We start from the raw sequence: 12,106 nt of genomic DNA, 5'->3' as shown, positions 1-12,106 counted from the left end.
TAGTTAAAACAGATAGATAAAACTTTTCAACCAGAAAATGCACACTCCATGTGCAACAAATTGATTCATTTATGTTCGATAATATTAGATGCGTTCAGATCAAATAAATAGGGAATTAAGGAAAGTTTTTTTTAACTACACTTTTTATTCGCTTATCCTTAATAACAGTTTGACTGTGCTCAGAATCAACTTCATTATACATATCTAAAGAAGTTTATTGAAACAACATTTATATATTCATACGTATATAACCCGAAATCAATAGATTCACTAACAAATTGATAGCAGTTAAGCAATCAATCAAAAATGGACCAAAAACACGCAGAATACCTCAAACAAACAATTAGACTTGAGTGTTTTATATCGTAGTAGTAGTAGTAGTCATATACATATATATCAGCCTAATACAAAGCGTTCTGATTATTAATCTGAGACAGACAAACATCACATTTGCATAGCAAAGTGAAAAAAGATGGTGCTTCAGTTAAACCATGTGATAAACAAATAATTATCAGAAGGGGTTTTGTGGAGATTTTAGAAATTTCACTGGTTGAAATCATGAGTCGATTGAAGCTAGACCACCATGGAAAACCTGGAAGCACTGGACGGCCGTTCCGGCCTGAGGAGTCCTATACTAGGGCGAAACGGCCATCCAGTGCTTCCAGGTTTTCCATGGTGGTCTAGCTTCAATTGACTCATGATTTCAACCAGTGAAACAAATAATTACTTAAAATAATAAATATGGCCTTTCAGTAAATGTATATCTCAGAACAAGAAATTATTTAAATAATCTTTAATTTCATTTGTTTTACATAAGACGTTCTACTACATATATTGTTAGTAATTCATTGATATAGTGATAGAAATGATGACACAAGATGATGTTTTGTTTTGTTGTGTATTTGAGTAGTAATAAAATAATAAGAAAGGCCCTTTGAGTGGAATTCTTTCTTCATAGTAGTGAATATATATAAAAGAAAATTAATCAGATAAATCGATCTATCAAACTAACAGAGGATAAATATAAGATTCTCTAGATAGGGCATTTAAATTACTTGCATAGTTTAACTACAGATGTATGGTTACTTCACAAAAGTAAGGTTGATTGATCAACTAAGTTGTAAGAAAATAGGGGGAAAAATAATCTATTACAATGGTAACTGGTCATGCATTACACTGAATGGTTCAATGGTATTCTGAAAATTATTGTGTTATTAACAAAGTAAGAGGAATTGTTCATTCATTTCATTTCTGACTAACAGGCTTCATTTGGATAAAAAAAAGTGAATAATAGAAAGATGAATAAAACGTTTTACAGAGTGAACAATTGGTCAACATAGAAATATGTTGACATTTTATTCAAGATTGTATCCACTGTACTCCATTAACTGTTGATTTTCATACATTTCCATTCTACATGTGTAAAAGGATTAAAAATAGTACGGAATAAAATTTATTCTTGATAAAAATCAAATTGTTAAGGATACTATGAAATATTCAGTCTGAATAATCATTCCATTAGATTATTAACTGCCTCTAAAGAATTGAGCTATCTATAGTAAATGTTGATGAGACATAACAACTTTGATGCTCTAATGAAACAAAACTTTTATCTCAGTGACGTCGGCGGACCTCACAGTTTATTACTTGGACTACGTAAAATATTCATTTATTTAAATGGTGTTAAACTCTTTTATTCAAAACTGTAATTACTGTAAACAATTCTAATGCGATATAAATCGGGAATCATCTAAATTGTAAATGTTTATTTGTTCGTTCTGTGATTCATTCATCCCATTCTTAAACTGTGTTGAGCAAATACATCACATATTTCTGATAACCTTTGTCTTCCAGGTCTTGTGATCCATGTTTTACGAATTTCCATAAAAGGTATAAATTATGAACGTAAGAAAAGTCATTTCACTACATTCGAATTACCCAGAAAAAGGACAAACGAATCAGCTTAAAATTAACATTTTATTCATTATAAGGTTCGTTTTTATCAATGGTTCAATGAAGTTGAGACAGACAGTTTGTGATTAACGGACACACTAATTGAATAGCAATTTACTGGCTTTTGATTGGTCAGTATTTGTAGTCCAGACACGAATGTCTATCATAGGACCATTGACGTTTTTCACACGGATAAATTTATTTCCATGCTTGTGTAGCTAAACTTATTTCTCGGATTTTTATTCGCATACATCTCCAAGTATTCTAAAGTGGTTGAAGAATGAAAAGTGGCTTGGAATATTTTGGGATCTTTTTGTACATTATGGTGAATATTCTGAGTAAACGTAAGTAATTCAGTTTGATTTTGGGATGAGAATGTTCTATGTTAAGCTTTGTGTTACATTCCAATCATATGGATTCCAATTGAAGAAGATGCAATCAAAGTATTTTCAGTTAGTATTTTATTTCGATCCGGTAGAATAGATACCTTTTTCCTATCTATATTTAATAGGTTGTTTGTTTGATAAGTAAAGACTAGAATTTATGTCGCTTTGGAAGGAAAAATCACCCAAATATATGTACTGTTTGACATTTGAAATTTGTATCTATCACCTAGAAAGAGTAACAATAAACAGTCAGTCATTATCAACTTATAATTGAGCAGAAATGTACATGGCTCCACATTACCATGATATGCTAACACAGTGACTTAGAAAGAACGTGGTGAAGATCATTTGGTTTAAAACAATATGATTTTCAGTATAAGTAGAAAACAGTGTTTTGAAAGATGAACGGGAAATATGGAGTAAGTAATATGAAGTAATCCTGAAGCTCAAAATATAGAAAAAGATAAATAACGGATCTATTTGCTCTAACACCGCTGATTTCGAGACATGTCACTTATGATCTTAAATCGTTGATAGAAGCCAACCCTCAGACACTTGAACTTCACCCATCAACATGACTCAGATCAATGCCGAATGAATTCGAATATTGATATCACTTGATTTGCCAGTCTCTTATTTTCTACTAACCTGGTCTTACATTAGCCCGCTTTCCATGTCGCAGTAGGTGACAGTTTGAAGTCCCTGATAGATCTCCTTATCACCTCAGGCGATGAAGTTTTACAGCTATTTAAAACTGATTTGCCAGCTTTATATATATATATATATATAAACTTGAGGCGCACATATGACCATAGACTTTTGTTGAAAGGGGGACATCTTGCTTGCACCACAACTTTTGGAAAAAGCTAAGATAGCTTTCTGAATCCACCCATGAATATCGTCAGCTTCTGACCTATCAGGGTTGACGAGATTTCCTAGATAAATGAAGTAGCCGACCTCCTCAACTAGTTCATTTCATGTGATCTATCTCGGTGATAATGTAGCCCAGTCCCGAGGCAACATTTCACATTTCAAGGTAGAGAGATTTGCTTCGAATAGTTTACATTAATACTTAGTGCATTCTGAAGAATGAATATTGTTTACGTTTTCATCAAAATGGATTTTCGTCATTTGTATACTCTAAGTAGATAATTCATTCTCGTAATAAAAAATCAGTCTGTGAAATGTTAGATGACAAAAGTGTTATTACATTGTTCTGATCACTAAATAAATTCAGTGATAATGGGAATAGTGGCCACTTTCGATACTAATCACTCAAAGTTATCAATCCAAGTGATGGTTAGTGGTAAGCTCTGATTCGGCCAGGAGTGTTTGAGTTACTGCCCGTAAAAAATCTAGCATGGTTTTTGTATACACTTTTCAATGATAAACTAAAGCTGTGGTCATTATACTCGTAAAATATAACACTTAAATACCAGGTTTGAATAAAATGTGACATTTATAAACTAATTGTTTATTTCTAATTATTTGTATCGGTCTTTGAAGTCACTGAACACCGATTCATTTTGCATGATTTGTGTCTGAAAGAACGAAATTGGACGGCTTTTTATTTGTAAATTAGTTTGTACAAAACTTGAACAAATCAGTATGCTGTCGAATGTATACTTCTGCCTTATTATTATTATCACAGTTTTAACCGGACAAAGGGGACATGTATGTAATAATCAAATAACCTATAGTCTACAAAATGACGAATATTATCTCTAAATTTTTTTTAATGAACAGGCAAACACATATAGTAAAATTTTATTTATTTACTATTGAACAGTCTTGTGAAACTTGGATTGATTGAGTTCTATGGAAGTTTAATGTATTATGGTTAATAAATATTAATTAATTCAAAGAAAAACGAATGATGAACAAGAAACATTTGTAGATGTGATCTGTAAATGTTTAATCATTTAGTCTAGAACACTGGAAGTTTTATTCCTAATCATTGGGCGGCCTGCTTGAGCATCTGGGCTACCTGTTCCTGTAATCCAAATATTTCAGCAACTTATCTATTTTTGTTTGTTTTAATATATCATTATGTATATTAATCGCATAACCCATCCTAGTGCATTTCTGAAAAGTTTACAACCTTTCGTTGTCAAAGTTACTAAAAGCTCAATAAGAGATAATGTGGTCGCTGGAAATATGCAGAGAAAAGAATATACATTATTCAGATGTTTATTTACTGGACTGCTAACATCTAACTGGCTATCACTCAATATTTATCGTCAGGATCGACCAAGAAGAAAGAAACGGAAACTTGTTGAAATACTTTGTGCTGAGAATTCTATATTGTACCGAAAATATAATATTGAATAAAGCTTATAATAATAATAATAATAATAATAATAATAATAATAATAATAATAATAATAATAATAATTAGACAGTTTGATTTTGTTTCATATCGAAAAACAAAACAAAACGACAGAAATCTTACCGATCACAAAAAGGAAATAAAGAAAAATGATGTCAACAATAAAATATAGATTCCCATGGAGAGTATTGCAATGTATTAAGAGAGATGATTGCTTCAACTTATGAAATATCTTGCTTAAAAAGTTTGATGGTAACCTTTTTATTATTTTAATACAAAGTTATTAAAAATGAATGAAATACATTATAATTTTTTTTAAAAGAAGATTTCATTAATTTAGTCTAAATTATTGAATTTCTAATGGTTGTTTACATTTAACATAGACCAATATCAAGCAGTGCGTTGTTACGTATGTGACTATTGTCCGATGGTAACGAGTGAATCAATAACAAATTACAACAATTGTTCATCTTGCGTGGTAAGTTAGACCAAATGGCTTAATAAACACCTATTTCTATGTTTAATAAATTACATGAATTTTTGATAAATTAATATTTACATGTCAAATGAAATGACAATTTGTAGTTATTTTTTGTGTAGACTTACTATAATGTATTGTTATCGTAGTTATTACCCTTCTTACAGTTGAGACGATAATTAGATAAGTTGCTGTTCCTAACAAATATAAGAAATACATTTATTTACTAATTGTATCGTACGTTATTTCTTCAATTTTGTCGGTAAGTTATTTTGATCCATCTTAATTTATTTTTTTTTTCTTATTAATTTTCAGATGGGTGGTAGTGGTTTCGGAATTCACAGAATATGTGTGTTTGATGGTAAGATACCCATTAACTTCCCAAACGAAAATCGAGAGACTTGTTCCAATGAATTGTGTAATGGGAAAACAGTTGATAACACTGCACGTAAGTGATGAAAGGATAATTTCGTTATATTCATTATTAAAAATGCACCAACAAGAAAATATATAAACTAACTTATTATGCAAAATATAAACAGACAGAAAAGCTTAAACAGATACAGTTTTAAACTGTATATTAATTCACGCTAATCTAAATAGTGCAATAAAAAGAGGAAGTTTATCGATTGTCACCATTTAGATTATTAACTGTTTTTATTATCCAAAGACAGCTATAGAATGTTTATTTAATTTATTCGTAATTGACAGATTGAATCGCTGGAGATTATTCAAATCTTATCGACTAAATGAGGATATTAGAATCCGGAATAAAATAGACAAATTATAAATACTACTGTATAATTCATTTTAAAACTACATACTTCCTCAATTGTTGGTTGTTTCGTACATCATTTACTATAACAGAAATTGTTGGTTGTTACAAACAATAAAATGTAAAATTACAAACAGGACGTTTATGAGTTTATCCATAAATACAAGATCTGTACTGTGCCTAAAGTTATTTAGCTCCCATTTATTAACACTTGAAATAGCTTCCGTTTAATACTTCTCTCTTGAATTACAGCACAACCGTACACACCAAAAAAATTGGCTGCTGAGTGCATTATAGACAGATGTGACTACACATAAGTTTAAAGATCAGTCAGATGTAAATTTTAAGCATTTCAAATATATGACAGTATGTGACAAGTGTAAATTTTAGAGATTATCAAAAAAAGTCAATAGATATGGTGTTAAGTGTCAGTAACGGGTTGCAGAGATTGTTGAAATTCATTGAAATCATCAACTATTATAAGTTAGGCCACCAGTGAAATCCTAGAACTACTGAATGAACGATTCATTTTAGTACGGGATACAACAGTGGGCATCCACGAGCCCCCAAATGGGAGTCGAAACAATCACTTCTGGCTTCGCGTGCGAACTCCCAACCATTGGATTACGACCCAGTGATCTAGGGGTTAAGAGTTCGAGCATGAGTCCGAAGTTGCTACTTTTAATTCCCATATGCGTGGTCGTAGATGCGCACTGTTGAATAGTTCCAAGCTAGGATGAAATAAACGTTCAGTGCTTCCAGTTTCTCAATGAGGATCTAACTTAAATCGACTCATAATTCCAACGACATTAAATATTTCAATGATAAAGTGTATTTAAATCTTATCATGGGATTTCTCAATCTACCTCTCAAAACGTAAAATCTCAAATTCCCATCGTAATTTGATAGGTGATGTATGCATAGCATTTAAACTTTTCAGAGGCTCAAACGTCGTTTTTATAACGTTGACGGAATATCTAAGAAATGCTAACTGGCAGATAGAATAATCATTGATGCATTAGAGTTATATTACAAATCCCCTTCTCAAATCTTTGAAAGTTGCTCAATATTTGTTTGAATATCAAAACATTATGTTCACATATTCGTGTATCGATTTTTATGATAGTTATTAAACAAAACTTGCAAAAGCTTAGCCCATAATAATATCTAAAGAATCTCTGCACATTTACCTTAAAATTTTTAAAAAAATACGAAAGTAAGATCTTGTAAAAAATATTTCCACTACTGTATGATTGAAAATGAAATTGATAATATGGTTAATCACATATTTCGAGGTCATATGAAAAATACCATAATTACTGATTCATTAAATTGATTTGGAAAAAGTTAAAACTCAGGTATTGTATCCACTTATTTACTTACGCCTGTTACACTTCGTGAAGTAGCATAGGCCGCTCACCAGCATTCTCCATTCAACCCTGTCCTGGGCAATACTTTCCAGTTATTATTCATCTTTTTCATTGTACCCTCTATTCAAGTAATATCATACTAAATATTTGTTGTATTCACAGATTCAGATATGTTGAAATTATCTGATATATTTCATTTATACTTAGATTATATAGTATATGATTTTGTTTAACCATCATGTACTTGGAAAGGATTATTTTTAATGCATTCCTAATCAAGTTATAGATTTTTAAGCAGAAAAAATTATTTGATTTCTATTTCTTTACACATATCAAAATTATTGTGATCTAAATAGACCTCGTATTTAACTTTCTCTGGGATAATCGTAACGTCTGTGTGTTAATTGATCTACAAACATATGAACTTATAAAATATTTATTATCTAAACTTTTATCGAAAAATATTCGGTTATGGTTAGTAGATTGAAATTATTAAAATTAATGACGTTAAATATCAATCTCACGTAGTTCTGTCTTCAGTTAAGAAGTTGTGAAGTACAATTTTTTTTAGTTTATTATTTCATTAAAATGTTATTGCTTTAACATTTTTTTATCCTAAAATTGGTTTTAGAACGTCCACTAGGGCCTATAGGTAAGTAATTTGTTTTCTTTAAGTTATCATGATTATTACAAAATTAAACTGTATGTGATTTTACAATCGATTAAAAACACTTAACTTGTGGCAAAATGAATACACTGAAAAATAAATGATGCAATATTAGTATTTCATATTTGATACATTTTGATGTGATACCTGTAAACCATCATGAATGAACGTCGTTGAGATCATTTAACAGTAACATTAAAATATATGTGTAAACTAAATTGTGAATTTTCACTCTGTTTATAATCAACTAAGGTTATTTCAATCTTGTCTTTATTAACATGGATCTTGTATAATAAATGTGTATTATTTTAACATAGTGTTTTGATTATGTCAAGTCTAGACCCTTACGTCTAGTGTACAGGAAAAATTCTAGTAATTTTCTTTGCATTTCATACAGTCATTTCAAGTTGAATATAAATATCTGACAATATTTATATAAGTTATCCGATAACATGTATATTGACAGTTTTAACTCATTTTTATTATATTGTCATTATATCATGTTGATTTCTTTAATTCAATTCACAGCAAAACCAATCAGTTGCTACACTTGTTTGAATTGTACAAAAGGTAACCAAAATGTTATTGACGGTTGTGGTGGATGTGTGGTAAGTTCAAATATATCAGCGTAATATATTTCATAATGACTTGAGTAAAAGTAAAATTTGGTGAATAATCTTCACTTCAAGTTATTGAAAGACATCTCATTCACTAAGTTTAAATTCAACAGTTAAATATTAGAATGTATCTAGTAATTCGTCTCAATAGAATTCTATCAATGCAATTAATTAGAATTGAAAACAATATTGAAATAGTTTTGAAATATAATTTGACTATATCTACTCTCAAAATAACCATTTTTTGGAAAGCATTTAACCAAACAAACTGAATAGTAATTTTGTATATGACTAAACTTACAACTAAGACAACAATTTAAGTTTTTGATTTTCGTATACTACATACTATATCAACTGTTCTACGGGTTACTAAGGAAATAGTTGCATTTCCTTAATCAGAGGCATTATAAAAAAAAGACAATGTATTATATATCAAAGATTTTGTGACGTAATAATTATTTCACAGTGAAACCTGTGTGAAATTTAGTATATTTCCATTTATGTGGTACATAATAAACTAAACGAATTTTCCTAGTATTTTGAATAAGACACAATAATTTGATCAGTATCACGCAGCATTACAAATCTTGGTTAATTGTATTCAAAGCACAACTAAAGTGTCAATTTGTATTTATTATCAAGCTGTACAATTATATATATATATGAGAAATTTTTTGTTAGAGTATTAGTTCCGTGAGGACATATGAACAAGAAATAAAAATGATGATGTAATAAGAAGATTGTAATGCTAGATTGCGTGTTTTACTAGTTGATGAAAAGTGAGCATTTCAAGCAGTATAAATGACATCTTTAATACAGCTAGTCAATAACTTGTGTTTAACATCACAAATCCTCACTTCCTATGTAATATTCTAGATTAGATTTTTGTAATCAGAAATGATCATGAGTTAAATTACGTTGTGTGTCGACCATGTTCATCACATTTAACCCAACCGATAGTTGATAAATCATTATATTGACTTATATGAGATCACCTATATAGTCATTAAAGTCAGGCAAACTCAAATTAAGATCAACAAAATAAAAGAAATTTTACAACTGCTAAACTTTACACTGATTTAGAACGTTTTACGATGTCCTAATATAAATCTGTCGCTGATTTATGCTCATCGAATAAATTATTACAAATCAATGACTTTACTTGTATTGACGAATTAAATTTCACCCCATTGCACAAGACAATAGCCATCTGGACTCAGTAGCAAAGTGCATAACTCGGCGACGTTAGGAATGAACTATACTAGGTTCGAGTCCGGAGGTGAATATCCATGTGACAAGTCCTAAATAGAGAGAAACGCATATTTTGGATTCCACTACTAGCCACCATTCATCTTGGTTAAAAACCATTTATTAGTTATATTCTTCAAGTGACGTGTTTGGTGTTTCACCCACTTAAATTAAACGTATCTGCAAATTAATGATTTCTTTTGGCTGAATATTTGGCTTTCATTTATATCTTTAGACAACTCATGGTTCTGGGGTTACTAGTAAATTTTGTGGACCTACATGTGATAAATTGGTACATGCGTATACAGTCGGTTGTTGCTCAACAGATAAATGTAATGGAATGACAAAATTATCTATTCATCGTCATGTTATTGTTGTTCTGTTTGTTTGCATGGGAATCAGTAAATACATTCTCTGAATGACTAAGTCCATAATCTTCACTGATTTATGTAATTGCTTCTAATTTATATATATTTTGGTCATTTTAATTGAAATGTATTCATTAATTAACACCCTAACTTCTTGCATATACATTCACACCATTAATTTATTGCTTTTTGAAATAGTTCACTATTTACTACATTTATCGTAATATTTGTAATAAATTTCTATTTTGAACGTAAATCTACTTGTTCTAGAGAATAACAGTTAGCTGAGGTAAATTTCAAGAAAACTAATTTGTAATTGAATATATGATAAGATTCGATCTGCACTAAGAAGGAGCTGACATACATAACATTGTTCACCACACACACGGCCCGGATAGCTCAATGGTAACGTATCTGACTGTGAAGCTGAGTGACACGGGATTGAATCCGTCAGGGGTCATCAGTTCCCACAAGATTACAAGTACACCTTGCTGACGAGTGCCAAGTAGCACGAAATCTAGGTCCAGAGTTTTCTGTTTACTATCTCCAACCACCATTCTAATTAAATATATGTTAAGAGATGATGGTTGGTATGTCGTTATAAACCGTTTATAATAAGAGTTATACGGTCTCCACTGTAGTACATGAGAAGTCACCTTAGTATATCTATTATGGGATAATATTTTTGTAAAGAATTCGTCAGCTGATCTGAAACACTAATTATCATTGCTTGAATACAATGAAATTTATTTGTCAGTTTCTATTTCGTTATAATATTTCCACTTGACTGATCAATATGAAAAATATATTTTCCATATATTTGCCTTTCATTCAATTATTAATAAAGAACCATTTAATAACCCATCTGTTAGTGAGTCTAAGTTATTCAGTTGGATTTAGTTATCAATGTAACTAAAACTCATTCTTCTGCATCTTTTGACATAATTGCTCGAATAGTAAGAGTTTATGACAGTATAAATATTCTAGAGAAAGAACTGACAAGTGTATAAAAACAGAAGTTTTAAAAGTAAGTGAAAGGTTGATATCATACTTGACGTGGTACTTAAAAATAAACTTGAATACTTGAGTACAGTTTATAGAAACAGTAAAGCATTATAATTATTGACATGAAAAGTTACGTTTCTTCAAACATTGACTAAACATACGTAACTATTTCAGGCAGTTTTCGAAAACTGTCAGCTTTTGCAAATAACCTTCTGTATATACAAACCCTTAACTTATAGTGAAATCGCAAATTGAACTCAAAAAGGCCTTATCAATAAAGTTGGTGAATATATAACATTTCACGTAGAATTTAGTTATTTTACTGTAAGAGGCTCAGTCACAAGTATGTAGTAACTCTGGGAAGAGTTTATCAAAATCTTTCGTTGAAGAACGACTATTTTAACGTTACATTTGTTGCCAGTAATGATTATCAACACGCTTCCCATAAGTTGGAGCTTATCGATACAACACACCAAATTATGTCACCTGATGGCATGTTTTGCATTACAGACTTTGATACTGGGCATAATACAAAGGCGCAGTTTCAAGGATATATTCATCGAAACGAAGCAGGACGGAATGCGATTAGATTTCAACAGTTTTTTCCAGAGCGCTACGGCGAACTTTGATCCGAAAGTACTTCAACCAAGTAGAAAGTTTGTGTTCAGATAATAGGATTGAGAGAGAATTAGCCGTAGTTGAACGTGGTTTTTGTGATAATGGTTACCCTTAAACATTTAAAACTAAGTATGGGAAGATTGAAATAAAGGAAATCTAGTTTTCTGAAAAGCCTGTCTCTTTTAGCCTTGGCTACAAAAGTGATAAAATGATTTCATATTAAAGCTCAGCTTAGAAAGACTATATTCATCAGCCAAGTGGATTTCTTTTTACTAAATGAATTACTGATTGC

At 30.5% G+C, this 12,106-nt stretch overlaps 1 protein-coding gene across 1 annotated transcript; it reads left to right on the top strand.

The window, feature by feature from the left end:
* The first annotated feature begins 1,965 nt into the window (after positions 1 to 1,965).
* Positions 1,966 to 10,703, top strand: MS3_00002062 (uncharacterized protein). Its single transcript, XM_051209621.1, has 7 exons — positions 1,966 to 1,991; positions 2,033 to 2,297; positions 5,052 to 5,146; positions 5,462 to 5,594; positions 7,923 to 7,943; positions 8,487 to 8,566; positions 10,059 to 10,703. The coding sequence occupies exons 2-7, from the start codon at positions 2,234 to 2,236 to the stop codon at positions 10,239 to 10,241; spliced, it is 576 nt and encodes a 191-aa protein (XP_051075077.1). The 5' UTR covers positions 1,966 to 1,991; positions 2,033 to 2,233; the 3' UTR covers positions 10,242 to 10,703.
* Positions 10,704 to 12,106: the final 1,403 nt, after the last annotated feature.

The sequence above is a fragment of the Schistosoma haematobium genome, chromosome 1, assembly GCF_000699445.3.
Source record: "Schistosoma haematobium chromosome 1, whole genome shotgun sequence".
Lineage (NCBI taxonomy): Eukaryota > Metazoa > Platyhelminthes > Trematoda > Strigeidida > Schistosomatidae > Schistosoma > Schistosoma haematobium.
This window is presented reverse-complemented; position numbering and strand designations above follow the sequence as displayed.